Below are 17,834 nucleotides of genomic sequence, written 5' to 3'. Positions count from 1 at the left end.
CTCAGGTAAGCACTGCTTTCCTTGCTTTCCCTCACCGATCGTCACTGCCCATCGGTGAAGGTTGTCTTTTAATTTAGGCTGTTTTGCTCTTGGGCGATTTGCTGTGGACCATATTTATCTGGTGGCTAGTAAAACTATCTATGCCGGTAACTAATGTTTGCTTAACTCTTCTTAGGTTTTCAATAGGACTACAATCGAAAACCAAGCACTGCTGGTTACGCCAAGCTAACTACAGTCACGATAATTTAGGTGTGACAAAATGTACCAATATATATTAAAAACCTTAAAGCCAAACGAAGAAACTTCTCTTCAGTCTTTACCTTTTCTTTGCCACTACGATCGCATTCATAGCGCTCTCGTGTGAGTGATTGATGCAAACTATAAGAACTGACATAAGAAGAAAGACCACCACGGATGCTGCCAATGCAATAGCAACAGCTGCAGGCACTGCCACAACATTCTTCGTGATGGTAGGCCTACTGGTATCGTCATCAATGGGGACATCGCGAGGTTTGTCACTATCGGATTTCATCACTTGATCGGGTCGGAGAGGACCGTCAAAGGTAGCTGCGTGTTTCTCGATGTAGTTGCTCATGTCTGCGTATCAAAGTATAAAAAATGCCTTGTGGAATAATTTGTTTTATTTAGCCTACAGCAAGATTTCTTCAAAATAGGCTGTAATTCTAGCCACTCCACGAACAAGAGATAATAATGAAAGTGACACCTTTTTCTGGTAGCACACATTTTTGACAATGTCACTACAGAAACCAAAACCGTTACAAACTGATCCTAAATATAAAACAAATTCTCAAGAAAAAATGTTTTCTACAGTAGGCTACTATTACTGCTTAGGCATAGGATTCTTCGAAAACATCAACTCATTAAAAAAAGTCAAATTTATAATCTTCTGCCTACAGCAATCTGATAAGCTACAATTTTTCATGTTTTGTATTTTTGATGGTTTTCAACAGGGGCGGATCTACCGGGTGGGCCTGATTGGTACAGTACAGGGCCACAGGTCCTGTACTGTACCAATCACAGGCCCACCCAATCACAGGGCCACAGGCCCACCCAGATTGACAGTAGGCCCACCCAAAATCAGATTAATAAAAAAATAACATATTAAGAAGAACTAATGGTAAAACATGACATATCTAACTGGGCCGTAGTTGCTTCTGGTGAACGCAAGCTGCCTTCGAAGATTCACAAGTCTGTTGTCGCCACAACGCTGGTAAAAACGTCGGCTGTCAAGAGCAATGAGCATTTAAGGGCGCTGTGTAACTGTTTTCTTGACAGGCAGATAACGGAGTTAAACTGCCGCTTTATGGACGACACGTATGGATTGATGAGAGCAGCGCCGCAGCGCCTCTTTCGCACCTGGATCTGCCACTTTTGGCAAAAAAAGCATTCTAAATGGTCCGTGTGCAGTGTGCACCGTGCACTGTATGGCATTGAGATCGTAGATCAGCTAAACATGCTGTATTCATTCAACACATCAGACGGAAAATGGATCGGGAAAACTTTCCTACATGGTAACATGGAAGTACTGGACAGCTGCCCTGCTGACATTTTATCGAACATGAACATTGTTTTAAGGACCATCATAACACTTCCTCTCACGTCCTGCAGCGTTGAGAGACTTTTCTCCGCAACAAACAGGATCCAAGCGCGCTTAAAATCATCCATGCTGACTGGACGCCTTAACTACTTTACACTTTTGTCTTTTGAAAGACAACTCGTTGACAGTTCGGATTATGATGACATAATCAACTTTTTTAACTCGAAACCTAAGAGACTCCGCCTTGTGTAGAAGCTCCGGTAACACTACGTTTTTGTATACTGGCTCGCCGTGATATTATTGGTGCAGGCCCACCAAGATATTTTCTAGGCCCACCCATAAATTACGTTCTGAATCCGCTACTGGTTTTCAATACAAGGGAACTTCAAGTGTCATGTAGCCTAAATTTTGCTTTGCAATTAGATCACGTGACACGTCGTTTACTAGAAAATACGAAATACTGTAATTCTATCTACCCACTTCTGATGTTAACAGAAATCACAACGGCGTCATTCTTCAAGAAGTTTCTGGTATTTGTGATGTCACTGAGTTTCATAAAGTTGGAATAGCCAAATGAGATTCCAAATTTCTGAAAAAATAAGTTGGTAAAAAAAGCAGTCGCTTAATGTAACTATCTCAGCACTTTCAAGCTGCTATGAACACAACAAAATAACGCAGCCTAACGAGAATTCATTTTACCCCGGTTGGTTTTTCCCAAAATGAACCACCATTGTCAGCACTGGTCATAAAATTCTGGTATTCACTCATGCGTGAAACAGCTTCGGGTGCTTGGTCGACCACTTTCAACTTGACCACTTGGTTGTAGAAAGGCCATTGTAAAGAGTCATCATTCTCTCCCTGTACTAATCCGAAATACATTCCAACATAACCTTTTGCAGATCTGTGGTTACCGTGAGGGTAAAACTGAAACAAATTTAGGAATCGTAACTAGCCTACTCCCGATTGGATGAAAACAATCGACTTTAAAAAAAAGAGTCTAGCCTACGTACATTTACTAAGTTACTGATAGATGTTGACAATTTTTATTATCAATTTCAGAAAGACCATTTGGAAGCTTAATTTTAACATGTTTACTACTTTTGCATAGTTGTAGCTGAACCACTGACGCAGTCTCACTTGCCGAATCTGCTGGTTGTTTATGGGCGCTTTATGTAGCCTAAATTGTTTGATTTACTAGGTGCCGCTGAATAAAGAGCAGCTCTTGCCCAGTTATCCTATACAGGTCGGGAGATCATCGAACTGGAGTGATTTTTACTGTGTTTTTTTTCATACGCAAGGAGGGATCAGGCCTACTCCATATTACAAAATATTTCATGAGTTGTTCTAAGAATCTTCATTATGGATGGTTGTGGTTCACAAAAGCACTTCTTTTTATATCGAAGTAAAAATTCTCCTACTTAAAAAGTGAATATCACTTTTCTTTAATGTAGTAGAACTAGACCCCAATAAGACGGATATTAAAAAGGTTGAGGATAACGTGATAATTTTGTGGTCGGGAAAGGTTTGCCTTTCTAATTAAGTTTGAACAGAGTCGGGATAGAATCATAGAAGATATAATATTAGCCTATTCCAGGTGTGACTTTCAAGATGTGATTGAAAAAAAAGTTTAAAAAAAGACTAAAAAGGTGCAAAATTTTGCATGCTTATGATGTGATAGATGTTACAAATTTTCTTACCAATACTCTGAAAGCATAACCTTCTTCTGAATACAACACTGGGCTGTATGCTCCAACTCCTACTGGTGTAGTTGAAAGCAATTTACTAAAGTCATTGACGACAATAAAAGCATCTTCGCATGGCTTGTCTAAAATGCTCATGTCATCAATAGCTATGACGTCGTCATTAAAAGAACCTGAAATGATTGAGATACTACGGTACTAAAATGTATTATAGTAGATGTAAAAATTTGTTGTATATGAGCTACTTTTTTACTGTCAAAGTTTAAGCGTTTGATTTTAAGTGATATGCATATTTCATTAATACAATAAAGAATAAAGGCTGATTAACTCATGCTTTTGTTAAAATACCTTTTTGCTGTCAAGTTGAGCATAGCTGAAAACCAGCTGCGTATCGTTAGTCTAGGTTGGGTACTAAGGGTAGGCTATGCTAATCACAATCCCACGTAAGTTATAACATTACAGAGTAGTCTTTCTCATGATGGTGCGAAATGATGCTCTTCTGCTTTTGAATTTCATGGAATGGAATAAAAAAATCTTCTGTAGTCCAGCATATGCCACTGCCGTGCCATGCCACTGCCTACGCCAGGGTTGCTCAACTAATTTTAACAAAGGTCCAGTTTGACAAGTTGAATATTTGGGAGTGACTATTGGGGAGTCTGGAAGTCGAAGCCCCCAAGCAACTAGGATAATCAAAGTATAAATTGCTTCCTCCCTGTAGAAATCTGTTTAAAGAAGCCCTGAAACGTGGCAATGAGATTATTCTTCCAAAATCTCAAGGTCCACCATCAACACCCAGAAGGTCTGGATTCGGACCGCGGTCCGCCAGTTGAGTAGCCCTGGCCTACGCTGTAGTATAGGGCTATAGGCTACTTAACGTTTGAAGTATCAGTAAAGGGAAATTTACGCATCACTTCACTTAGAAAAATTAAACTTACTTGCTTTTGCAGCAACAATAAGCTTGTAAGTGCTGGATGCTCTAATGGTAAGTCTTTCCAAGTTCCAATACTTTCCGTGATCTCCTTGAAGTGTCACTAGAGGCGCTGTCGAAAGAACCTCACCAGTTGTTTGATCAATTTGTCCGATGTAAACACTGAAATTACTGATTGTCAATGCAAACCAGTTTATGATGCAAACGATTTTTTTCAAAGATATAAAAATCGTTGCAAAAGAGAGGAGATCTTTGAACTCTGTTGTTTTATATTCAACCATGAAAGAACTAACATGCTTTAAAGAATTCACAAGTCAATGGATGCAATAAAGTACGGTAAGCTATTGGCGCAGCAAGGTTGTTTAGGAAAAATATATACAGTGCCAGATTTACCATTAGACCTAAAAGGCTGAAGCCTAATATCTCAAGATTTAGATGCCTCAAAATTTAAGATGCATCGCATATATTCAAAAACGTTTAAACATATATATTAAACAATAAATGTTTACTACAAAAAGTGCTCAATGCCAAGCATAAAAGTCAGACGGAGTGAATTACATTCAATTCAGTTCCAACTCAATAAAAACCTTGGCAGCCTATTTCGCCCTTATTTAAGATCATCAAAAGGTACTTACTCAAATAAATTTTCTTATGAATTCTTAGTTTTTAGTGAGTAGCCTATAGTAAGTAACTCAATTTAATGTAGCCTAAACATATATATTTGTAGAAACTTTCACGTGATAATAACGTGCAATTTTCTGGCAACCAGTTGTAGTAAAGTAGGTATTCATAAACAGGTCGTAGACGAATGCAAATTAAATTTGCGATGTGTTTATTTTTTACGAAAAGGAAGTCTAAAACAGCTTAGAGCAAGTATTTCAAACACGCGGCCCGTTAGGACGTTTTGGTGGTACCCGCGAAGCATCCTTAACTTTCAAAAATTAACAATTAAATTTCACTCTTATTCACTGTTCACTTCAAATAAGGTAAATTTCACTTCAAAATTGCTCGAAAAATCTGAAAGTGCCCATCAAACTTCACACGACTTCTAAGCTCTAGCAAGTTTAGCTGGATGTTATCGAGCTAGGGTAGGTATCGAGCAGTTGTTGGATTGCTTGTGTTCCAGACGGTTGTTCGCCTGGTCAAACGTCATGTAGAAACCGTTCAGGTCTACTGAATATTACGTCATGGAAATTCCTAAAACATGAGCCAAAATTGCACCATCGTCCGTAAGACTCGTGTCAAACCTGTTTAAACCTGTTTCAGTTGAAACTTGTTTGGACATGAAATGCTGCGTCGCGCTACTGCTGGCGTGCCTTTGAGTTATCACAAATTTTTCTGATTCATTCTTGAAGTTGTTTGTTGGAAGTCGGTCGCACATTTAACTGGTTTATTTGGTGCTTGCTAGCTGGACAAATTCTCCGTCTTTTATCCAAGTAATCTGTATCGTAGTGACAGTTTTTAGAGGTGCAAGGCGTTGCATTTCGATTTCGATAGCCGCGGGCTAATTTTACAGGAATACACTTTTGAAAAGACGTTTCGAAAGAGTGTTTATTTTTCGGTCACCTACATGCAGACGAACGGATTTGGGAATCTTATGTTACAATTTTCCCACGAAGAGTTTATGGTTTACCGCTGTGACCAGCGTGGTCATCCAGTTCATTTGGCTCATGATAAATGGCACAATTGCAAATGGTGTGATCTATGATATCTTCCTTCTTGCCGCACTCAGATCGCAGGTGGTACCATCCTCCATTTGTGCTTATTGAAACAAAACAATTTGACGCCTGTGTGCAGGCGATTGAGCCTCAATCAAGCTTTTTTTGGCAAAAAGCATTCCGGTTGAGTGGGGGCCAGTATTAGAGACAAAGGTTTCAAGCCTTGTGAAATTCACAATGCTTCAAAACAGGTTATCTGCACTAAGTAGAAAGTAGGCCAATTCTGTGTACTAAAAGTGACAAACTGAGGTAAATACTGTAAATAATCATGCAATTTTGAATGATTTTGCTACGAAGGCTAGAAATTTTTTTTAGTCAAACTAAGTATTTTGGATGATAATAATATGTTTTGTTAAGTAGCATACGTATTAATAATTATTTTGTTATTAAGAGTTGGTCACAGCGGTAAACCATAATCTCTTCGTGGGAAAATTGTAACGTAAGATTCCCAAATCCGTTCGTCTGCATGCAACGACCCAAAAATAAACACACTTTCGAAACGTCTTATTCAAAAGTGTATTTCTGTAAAATTAGCCCACGGCTACCGAAAACGAGGGGGTGCAACGCCTTACACCACTGAAAAACTGTCACTACAGAACAGATTACTTGGATAAAAGACGGAACCTTTGTCCAGCTAGCAAGCACTAAGCCAACAGTTAAAAGTGCGGCCAACTTTCAAACAATCATTTTACGAATGACCAGAATAGATAGCAATATCTCAAATTCACGTATGCAGTACTGTGACGCAATAATGAAAGACAATTATGAAGTCATTCCAACAGGTGTTTAAAGCTGATGTAATATTTCCTGTTTAAACAGGCCCAAACAGGCCCAAACAGGTTTGACACAATTCTTATGAACGCTGGTGCAATTTTGGCTCATGTTTTAGGAATTTCCATGACGTAATATTCAGTAGACTTGAACGGTTTTTAATATGACGTTTGATTTGGTGAAAATTGTCGGGAACAAGAGTTCTCATACAGACAATATTATATAAAAGTTATAAGTTCAATATTTCTTTAAAGAAAGAAACATTAAAGTACAGTATTATTTTGTTTGACCAACATTTCCTATTTTGTAGTAGGTTAATATTTCAAAAGATGTTTACAATTAAGTTAGAGTGCAAACGTTGGTTATCTTCAAATAGTTAATTTCGGCACTAAATTTCGTGCATATTTCTCGATCGCTAATAATTTACTGCAGTAGCCTATTAGTGGTTGTTTAAAATACTCGTATTTATGACTGTTAGTGTAGACTAAGTTAATAGAGTTCGGGAGCCTCAAAAGGGAACTAGCTTAGGGCCTTTCTTTATCTAAATCCGGTCCTAATTATATATATATAATTTAAAAATTTGATTTAAACACTTTTAGTAAGGTATTTTATTAGAAGAAAATACAATTAAATTTATCGCAATATTAAGCTTCGGAAGCACATCAACTCACGCCATAGCAGCATCGCTTCCAGTTTCCAAGTCCATGTAGTATCCAAACTCCAGGCACTGCTGAGGGAACCTTGATTTTAATCGCATTGAAACCAGGGTACCATTTTGACCACCAACATTTCCGCTAGTATCTAGTACCATGTAGGTGCCTAAAATTATTGGAATTAAAATACAAACTGCGCCATTTGTTTCCAGTTTTGATATCAATCAGTTTTTCTAAAAAAAAATTATAACATGTTTTTGTAAAATTTAGACTAAATGTACCGTATATGGAATAGCACGTGTTTTAGCGATTGAGTTGCTTCGTGTTACTGAGCTTTGCTCCGGTAAATGTGTTGCAATGGAATGTTAGAAGGAGGAAACATTTTGAATCTTTAAATCAAAACCAGAGTCACCGTATAGCAGGGGTGTTCAAACTTTTTCCTCGGCGGGCAAAATTTGATAATGCAAAAGTGCCCATACCACGGTCAACACTCTCGGATAATCTTGTTTTGCGCGAAGGAAGATGCATTATACAGTAGTATTATATACGATAAAGCAGGGGTGGGGAACCTGCGGCCCGCGTGACTGTTCCATGTGGCCCGCGTCAAAATTTCTTTACCCAAAACATATTGAAACAACAGCTCAAAAAGCATAGGCTCTGCATTCTCGATATATTGCGAATGGCCTTCTATGACTAGTTAATCCATCATAGAAGGCCATTTGTAACAACAATGTGTACGTCACAATGTGTACGTCACATTGTGACCGTCACAATGTGACCAGTTATTGTTAATCGGTCAGTTATGCCATTCGTGAAAAGTGGTTTGCAGAGTAGCCTACTTCTCAAATTAGCAAAATTTTACGTTGTATAATGGCTTCTGGAAAGAAAAGATTGGTGATGAAGGCAGAATGTTCCAGAAAGATTGGAATTTAAGATTGATTTTTTTAACTGTAAATAAATATTCGAAATTTTTAATGGCCGCCTGTGTTATTTTTCTCATTTTATGTGGCCCGCAATACTAAAAAGGTTCCCTACCCCTGCGATAAAGCATTATGCAAACTTAAGTATTTTGTTATATCAGTTACATGTCACTGGATGTGATAAGTTAGGCTAAGTTATCTGCTTTTCCTTTAGAAATTGAAGCATCCGGTAACCAAGCATAAAACATCACGTATGCTGGAGTCGTCCAGTTTTGGTCTCAAGTGGTTCTTGTTTAAGTTGAGCCTGTAACCGAAAACGTCTGCTCAGTGCTCACACCAATATGTTGAACCGAACAAGCTCAACTCTTTCTTTGCAAAACGTTAGCATTTCTGGATTTTTTTATCCGGCTGCTGGTAAAGAAGCACGAGGGAAAGAAGCTGCTGTCGGCTTTGGCACTCGACATCGCAGTGAAGCTGAGCCGGACTCGCGAATCTCATCAGAGTTTACGTAGAAAAGCGAATAGCGACAAGTCCTTTTCAATTGCGGCAAAATCCCGACAACGGTCGTTGAATTCCTTAGCAAGGAATGACAGAATCCTCGAATTATGCTCTTCAGGACAATAATGGTTTATTTCGCAGTTCTGAAGCAATAACGATTCTAATTTTTCACGCCGGACTTTTCTCAATTCTGTAAGAAAATGCTGTCTTGATTAATTTTTTTAAAATGCAAGTTGGTATGATTTCTGTGTACCTGCGGGCCAAGAATAACTCATTGTGCAACAACAAGCGCGAGCCATACAAAAACGTATCGCGGTCCGGATTTGGCCCGCCGGCCGGACTTTGGACACCCCTGTCGTACAGCGTCAAAACATTTTGCTCGAACCTTGCCCTTGCTTTCCGACAGTATTGTCCACTAACGGAAGATTTGGAGATATTAGTTTTCCGTCTGTTTCACCAATGACGTAATGCACCCAGTCCAAGTTATCCGTTTGTTCCTGCACGTATCCGCAGATGGAATTGTCATCGAAGTTGCAGAAGTATGAGACTCGCAGTGGATCCGCTAAACGTAACAATGCAATGAGTAAATGAAGCAGAAGAGGGTCATAGTGGGTGGCGTCAGTGGGTATTCGAAAGAAATCATAAATCATTTGAATGAAAACAAAAATATTGTATTGCTTTAAAATAAATGTTGGAATGTATGAAAAGTCTTAACAATACAATGTGATGAAAAGTTTTGTTTTCGAAAATAAATCCAAAATTGTTTTTTTTTTGTAAAGATCTATTTCTGTCTATGAAATAACTTGATGAACCATAAAGAAAAATTATCAAAAAGTAGAATATATTCAGAATTTGTAAGGCAGTAAACTCATTTTCATAGCTCTTGGTTTTTAAGAGTAGCCTATGCTAACGGTAGAAGAAAACTGAATTTCCGAAAGTCAAAACGGAATTATGTAAAGAAAAACAAAATGTAAAAAGGTTTTGCTACAATTTTTATCTGAACAATTTCTATTCACTATATGGAGCCCAATGTCAACACTTTTGGCTTAATTTTTAATAACAATAATCAATTTACAAAAATGTGATATTGGAAAGCTAGCCTACAAATCCGCAGTGAGTAAAAGTATGACGTTAAGATTTCTGAAAGAATGAAGTGACTTTATGTTTACCGCAGTTGTAAATCCGGTTGATCATTGTAATGTCGCCTTCACTGAAAGTACGTGCTTGGCCAATGGTGTTTTGGAATTGAGGGTCTCGTGTCACAATAGTTTTTTTCCCGTTCATGCTGAAATGAAACCAGCAGGCTTTCTTGAAAAAATGTACAATCAGTTGCGAAATCAATGTTTCTCAAACCATGCGCTTAGTGTGCCGTGAGAGATTTTCAGGTGTGCAGCAACGTTTTGGAAGTTTGGAGAATAACCTGTTGGTGTTACAAATCAAAAACATGCAGTGTAGGTACGCTATTGTAGCTCCTGTGGCTTTTTCTTTGCGGCATTAATGTGTTCTCCTGTGTCTTATTGATGTCGTATAAACCTGGAGGCCTTTAGTCCCTGTAATCTCGCTATAAGTCACGTGTGTCATAATTAGGAATTTGAAACGCTAGCCAAGTAATTGTGTGCTTCTTTGGAGTTTGGAACCCAACCTAATATTTTGAACGCATTCTTGTAATCGGTAAACCTTGATCAGGGACACTAAATTGTTCCATTGATTCCTCATCTATGAGTCTAATGAGATACTGATATGGCACCAGTGGGACAGTTTGAAAGTGTTTTTAGTACATCAAGGAACAGGTTGCAAATGAAAAATAAAACACTTTACATTACTTTTATCAGGGATATCCAGTGGCGTAGCTGGGAAATGTGCCGCCCGGGGCGGATTCAGATTTTGCCGCCCCTTCAAGAAAAAGAATGTGAAAATGAAATGCGTTTTTTTTTATCAGATTATAATCAAAATCAAAAATCGTAGTCTGAAAGTGCCGCCCCCATACGTGCCGCCCGGGGTGGTCCGCCCCCCCCCCCCTTAGCTACGCCACTGGGGATATCTCTGACATTTATGTGCAAAAAATTTTGAAAAACATTTGATGAAGTATCCCTCAATAAACGGATTTCACAATCCCGAATTAAATCATTACTAAGTGTTAATAAAATAGTGTAATGAACTCATGTAACCTGAAAGCAGTAGCTCCGTAATGCATGACAGAATTGAAGTCGTAAGGCACTCTTTTGTCATCAATCAGATTATATCCGTATTTTTCAAGGTTATGCTTCATAACTGCGCACAAAAGTTGTATTTATAGTCTGCATGAAACAAAAATTTTCGCAAAGAAATTTCATTCAAAAGGAAACGAAACAACGATAAACAATTTTGGTATGAAACAAAACGAAACAGTTTATTTTGAAATAATTATTTCATTTAAAAATATAATGAGCAAACGTGGTAAAGCAACACAATCGGATGAGATGGTTGATAAGTGGTGTAAGGAGAGCACCTACCTTCAAAGAATTTAAGTTGACATAATTTAGTCTAGTGGTTCTTAGCCTAGGTAAGGTTCGATTGAATCCTTGGGGTTCGATAAAAGTGTTCTGAAGTTTAAAAATTCAACAAACTATTGACCAATCTATAACACTGCTAATCTGACAGCTTGCTTGCAATGGACACTTTGCATGAACTGCCGAAGGTGTCATATTGTAGACTTCAAAGCTACAGATTTAAAAAGCAGTCGTTCTGTGGTTTACAGATCCACCATTTTGTCCAAGTTCAGATGAAGATTGTTAGCAGTTTAGTAGCCTACATTTTGTCAGTTTGATCGTCATCAGCGTATGCTCAAATTCTATGAATGGAGACAAAGGACCAGATGAACTTCAAGGGTAGGCTTGGTTTACTAGTAAGAACTTAGGCATCGATCAAATAAACTTTATTTTGTTCTTGCAATCAGGTGTCGTAACAATAACTTTGAAAATCTTAAAAAATAAATGCAAATTGTTCATTACAGTTTTATCACGATTCGACGTAAACTTGAATAAATAACAAGCGTTTTCGACACTTCACAGTATCTTCATCAGGAGAAATAATAATCCAATTTGCTGTTTTAACTATTAATTATATATTGCTGTTTATTATTGTTTAATTATTAGCCTACTGTTTTAACTTCTTAAAGTGCAAAAATTGCATCGTTTCGTTTAGTTTGTGTAACAGCAGTGTGCAGGGGCGTTGACAAGGGGTCTAGGTGGTACTTTTGGATCCGGGCCCGGAATATTTAGGGGGCCCGGATTTAACAGATTCCCCGCGACTTCAAATATTATCAAGATGTTAATATAATCAGATCTAAAGGAATTGCTTTCAGAGGTTAGAAAAGCCACTTCAGCCGTCAGATGGTAAAGTACTGGCCCCCTTCGCGGGTATCGGACCCACTTCAACTCTCTGGTGGTAAAATAGCCTTTTCAGACACCAAACAGTAAAATAAGAATTTAGTTGAGTCTAGTATCTAAAAGCATGGACAGTAGGCTATCATGTTTTTGATTGTTCGAGCCAGATACGGCCTGATTTGTCACATTTTGCAGAAGTTTTCAGGTTTTTCTAACTTTGGGCGAACGTTTAAATAAATTATTCTAAAAATTAGATTTTTACGCTTTCTTTATTTTTTCCCCAGATGACACAATAGGTTTTAACATCCTCACATGTTGAAAAACAAAGAAAATTTGATTTCGAAGATTTTAGTCAGACTGTTAATTTTCAATAGCAGTCTGATTTAGCGTTTTTCAACTTACTTTTTCCCATTTGCTATTGCTACCCCAAGGCAACAAAAAAGTTTTATGTCATTAGGAAACCGCAAAAAGTGAAAACATCTCAAAAAATGTTAGTCAAGCACTAGCAGTAGCTGTAATCAAAATCTGCAAAATGTGACAAATCAGGCCGCATCTCCAGGTGGCCATGTTCGAGCGTAGACATTACATTTATCAATACCGTACAATACATTGTAATAAAATATATTTTTCTTGTATTAGGAACTAGCACAATATCCGTGATCCCTCTTAGAAATGGTCCATGGTTCATATGCAGTACTGGTACACGCTTCGAAGAAACAAATTTTGGTTTCTAAACAATAGTCTGCTTTGCAGGATAAATGACTAATGTTTAGTCTACCCTATAGTGATTTCCCTAACCACAAATATTTAGTGAAATAATCCGAAACACGAATTTCAAAATAAATAGGCTAACGTTTGTTTAAACTTAAAAACTGAAATTTCACAGGTAAGAAGATTGCTATCCCTATTTCTGCTCCAAAAATTAGACCAAAACTGCTTTTCAGATTTCCGCAATCAGCAAATGTTTGACCATGGCCACCTGGAGATGCGGCCTGATTTGTCACATTTTGCAGATTTTGATTACAGCTACTGCTAGTGCTTGACTGACATTTTTTGAGATGTTTTTACTTTTTGCGGTTTCCTAATGACATAAAACTTTTTTGTTGCCTTGGGGAAGCAGTAGCAAATGAGTAAAAGTAAGTTGAAAAACGCAAAATCAGACTGTTATTGAAAATTAACAGTCTGACTAAAATCTTCGAAATCAAATTTTCTTTGTTTTTCAACATGTGAGAATGTTAAAACCTATTGTGTCATCTGGGGAAAAGAGAAAAGAAGGCGTAAAAACCTAATTTTTAGAAAAATTTATTCAAACGTTTGCCCAAAGTTAGAAAAACCTGGAAATTTCTGAAAAATGTGACAAATCAGGCCATATCTTTAGGTGGCCATGGTTTGACCTAGGCTCAAAAACCTTCCCCAAATCAAATTCAAAACTTTCTGTTTGTTTGCTGTAAATTCTCTTCTGGTGAGCCTAGAGCCCTAGAATGACTAGTAAAATATCAATGGAATCGGGAAGTATATACTGTAGCGTAAATACTACTATCTACATACGTAAGTGTAATACTCTAGCGCCATGTGACAAATAAAAGTTCAAAAAGCAATCGCTAGATAGAGATAGTAAGTTTTGCAGTTAGGAAATTTTAAGATTGTGCAAGATTTGTAAAACGATCATGCTTTTGGCATATCAGGTTTGATGGAGCACAGAATAACAAAAAGCTCTACGTCTGACAAGACTGACACAAGACAAAAAGCTAAAACTACAAACAAGAGCAAGCTATTGCATTACACGGTACCAGCAGCGCCAAGATTATGATAAGCGCATAGTGGTATGATAAGCGTATATGGTATGTAGACAAATTTTAATGCTTTTGAGAATATAATAATACACTTTGAACGGCATGTGTCATCCTCATTTTAACTGCACATCAATAAAAATTTGTACACAACCTTTATATTTATAACATTGTTGATGAAGTGGGCCTGAAAATAAATTGGTACCGGGCCCGAGAAATCCTGTCAACGGCCCTGGCAGTATGAGATTGATCGCATAAGAAACGTCACCTGGATGAACATTTGCAGTTTCGATTTTAACGTAATCATCTCGGTCTGTTCTTGATTGCACATGATAAATTCCGATGGCGTGCATGATCTCATGTTGGACAACAGCTTGCTTCTCGCACCCGGGCGAAATGGAGATTACTTGTCGTCCATGCTGAATGCCAACGTGCGACCAGCATCTGCAAAGCTTTTAGGATCAGGAAGGGTTATGCTACTAATAGCGCGATAACCAACAGTGCGTAAGACCATTAGCGCGGTGACTGTTAGCCTGAGACCTTTCAGTGCAACAACTTGCTAGCCAGATTTTATTCGATTCAGACGTAACAGTCTGATCTGCTAAGCAGAAGTGTGTGTGACTTTTCTTCAATAAACATCAAATATGTATAGTTTGCTCCTACAGTTTGCTTCACTAAATATTCATCTCCAACACTAAATAGCTTCTCTCTCGTGTAACATCACGTTTAATCAACATTTTTGTTTCATTTCATGGCTTAGCTATGGCACGCAGAAACTTTCATATTTTGGCCACATAATGATAAGCAAATCAATGGAAAAAAAAACTTCATGCTTGGTTTGGTCAGCGGAGGAAGAGAGAGGGGGGGGGGGGTCCAAAAACAAGATGGCTTGACACAATCGTAAATGACAGTGGAATGGGAGTGCATGAATTGAAAGAGGCTGCGTGGGATCGAGAGATGTGGAGAAAGATGACATATAAAGTGACTGAGAGTCGTAAACGACTAAACGGATGAAGAAGCTTAAAATGTGGTTTCACCTTGCTTCAAAAACTACGTCAATAGTTAGCATCGTTAAGCAGACGCCTGATGTACGAAAATCCATTGAAACACTTATATATTTATTCTTGCCTTCCAGAGATGTATATTTTAGAAATCTTATTGTGAAAGTGCAAGGAGTGCCTCGTATTAATTGCAATACAAAAAGATATTGTGATAGTTTGTAGTTTAAAATTATATCCTTTTTTTCCATATATTTGAATCAAAATTATTAAGCTTTTACCTTCAGTCTTAGGTCGAATAAAAGCCTGCTGACAAATAGCTGATAAATAGACGGCAAATGTCGTTTTTGACATTAATTCAACGTCTGCAAACGTCAAACCAATGTAAAAAAACGATTGATTTGAGGTCTGAGATTAGACATAGCGTAATTTTAATTGTTTTTCAATCTAATTTATTTCGAAATGTAATCGCATGCATTGTCAAAGAAGAGCTACATTTACAATAGTTAATACTTAGATATGAAAAAGGTAAAATTGACGGACATTTTAATAACTTTTGTATTTTCAATGTTGCTGCCCTCTTCTGGATAAAAATCGCAAAATTGGAAAGTAAATGCCATGTCTAATCGATTCCTTTGGAATTTTAATTCATTACAAAGTATCCACAAGTCACAACCGGTTACGCTGCCATTGCAACCGCTGCAGTGGCATACTCAGGTAGGCATTGGGCTTTGCCTCACGTTTTAAAAACAAGTTTCAGTGATTCAACAAAGTAGAGTATGGCATTCAATATGCTTTAGATAGCACTTTGAAAGCAAATAACAATGTTGTTATAACCCAAGCAAATACTAAATCTACAGCTCTATATGCCTCCCCCATCCTTCTCCCATGCAAACCCCACTAAATCGCCCCATGTCAGATTTGAAGTAGGCTAAAGATATTTTAGAATACTAAGCCAATGAAAATGCAGCAATTTTAATCTGAAAATACATTACGACGTAGTCAATTAGCGTAGGCTGTTGTAATTCAAAACGTAGCCTAAATCAAATCTTTAAGTTAGAAAATTGATTTTGCTTGTGGTGTAGGCTATTCAGTTTAACGATGTTATTGCTGAGTATTCACTCACCCGCCGTGTGGTTCAAAAATCAAGTAATCTTCTTCATCGGTTCTGTCAGGAAAGGAAAAGCAAGTTCTCATTTCATATTCCTGCCGTGCGTCCTCTATCCCTGATATTGCCTGAAAATAACTTTCGCGCTGTAATAACTACGAAGTACTCGCAGCTATGAATACTTGAGCAGGCACGACGTTGCCTAACGCACGCGACAGGGTGCAGTGCATCTGGGCTAAGGAAATTTTAATAACCATTACGTAAACTAACATCATTGAACAAGCGACATATTGATCAGTAAAAAGCTATTTTTGGTCTTACCAGCAAACTCAATGAGTTGTTAAATTGGATTGGGATGGTCGTGTTTGGCCAAAACAGAGTCTCGCTGATGACGGAGTTACGCGATTTTACGTGCCGTTGGATATCGCCTTCTAGCATGTCAAGTCCAAAGACTTCTAAAGTTATTTTGTAATTTTCAATTGAGAAAATTTAAATACGAAAATAAATTTATCAAAACAATTGAGCTATAACAGGGCTACTCAACTGGCGGACCGCGGTCCGAATCTGGACCTTCTGGGTGTTGAAGGTGGACCTCGGGCTTCTGGAAGAATAACCTCATTGCCACATTTTAGGGCCTCTTTCAACAGATTTCCATTATAGTGGGGTTCCATGCCTGTGCATTTTTTCAATTTCATTTCAACTTGATGCAAAAGTTTTGTTTTTAGTACCAACTTGAAGGTAAGGACCTATGGAACAATTTTGGTTCGAGTGTCAAGCTGTCAGATGAAAAAAAATAAAATGGCCGCCAAAATCCAAGATGGCGGCCAATTTCCAGATTTTTTCACATTATGCCTCGTAACTTTTATACTATTGAACCTAGAATGGTGATTTTGGTCTCGAAACCTAGGTTTGTATGTATGAGTAATTCAGTTAAAGTAAAATAAGCACGATTAGAGCAATATGTTTTCTTATATTGAGTAAAGTTCCAAATAAATGTGTAACAATCTTGTTAGTTCTGCGTTAGAAGTACGAATGACTGCGAAATAGCGAAGCAATGCAGAGTTGACCACACAGTTAGTCGAAGGCACGCAAGAATGCCAAATTTCTACATCAATAGGCTACAGATTCAGCTCGTATAATTTAGGGCAGTTAGGGCAAAACTGTCCGCACCAAAAAGATGTTTGGCACGCGAATAAGTCATTAACATTAGCACATAGCCACATAATTCGAAAACTGGCAGGCTGCGTTCAAAAAGTTGCCGACCCCTGGTTTAGAGTCATAAAGCAAACTCAATTATAACAAAAGGCTTGCAAAATTGCTCGAAAAAACTCTTCGAAGCAATACATTCAATAAGAAACTGGCTGACAAATTAACGAAGGCCCATATATTGAAATAATTGTATATTTTATATACTGGTCACAGCGGTAAACCATAATCTCTTTGTGGGAAAATTGTAACATAAGATTCCCGAATCCGTTCGTCTGAATGTAATGACCGAACAAGAAACACTCCTTTGAAACGTCTTTTCAAAAAGTGTATTCCTGTAAAATTAGCCCGCAGCTATCGAAATCGAGATGCAACGCCGTACACCTCTAAAAAACTGTCACTACAGAACAAACTACTTAGATAAAAGACGGAAAATTTGTCCAGCTAGCAAGCACCAAGCAAACAGTTAAATGTGCGACTGACTTCCAACAAACAATTTTACGAATGACTAGAATAATTTGCGATATCTCAAATGCACGTACACAGTAACTGTGACGCAATAATGAAAGACATTGTCACGCAATTCAAACCCGTGTTCAAAGCGGCTGATGCAATATTTCA

General features: G+C 37.8%; 1 protein-coding gene across 2 annotated transcripts in view; it reads right to left on the bottom strand.

Moving 5' to 3' along the window:
• Window positions 1-17,834, bottom strand: part of LOC145780085 (meprin A subunit alpha-like) — a 34,793-nt gene that overhangs the window by 1,376 nt on the left and 15,583 nt on the right. For both annotated transcript variants that reach the window (XM_082591809.1, XM_082591801.1), the window contains exons 4-15: window positions 16,329-16,462; window positions 16,026-16,135; window positions 14,170-14,345; window positions 10,915-11,017; window positions 9,916-10,031; window positions 9,132-9,308; window positions 7,347-7,494; window positions 4,194-4,348; window positions 3,256-3,431; window positions 2,258-2,482; window positions 2,039-2,147; window positions 321-597 (exon numbers count right to left, since the gene is read on the bottom strand). In XM_082591809.1, coding sequence (XP_082447935.1) covers window positions 321-597; window positions 2,039-2,147; window positions 2,258-2,482; window positions 3,256-3,431; window positions 4,194-4,348; window positions 7,347-7,494; window positions 9,132-9,308; window positions 9,916-10,031; window positions 10,915-11,017; window positions 14,170-14,345; window positions 16,026-16,135; window positions 16,329-16,462 — 1,906 coding nt within the window. The remainder of the gene's footprint in view (window positions 1-320; window positions 598-2,038; window positions 2,148-2,257; window positions 2,483-3,255; window positions 3,432-4,193; window positions 4,349-7,346; window positions 7,495-9,131; window positions 9,309-9,915; window positions 10,032-10,914; window positions 11,018-14,169; window positions 14,346-16,025; window positions 16,136-16,328; window positions 16,463-17,834) is intronic.

Source organism: Aplidium turbinatum, chromosome 1 (assembly GCF_918807975.1).
Source record: "Aplidium turbinatum chromosome 1, kaAplTurb1.1, whole genome shotgun sequence".
In the NCBI taxonomy this organism is placed as follows: domain Eukaryota; kingdom Metazoa; phylum Chordata; class Ascidiacea; order Aplousobranchia; family Polyclinidae; genus Aplidium; species Aplidium turbinatum.
This window is presented reverse-complemented; position numbering and strand designations above follow the sequence as displayed.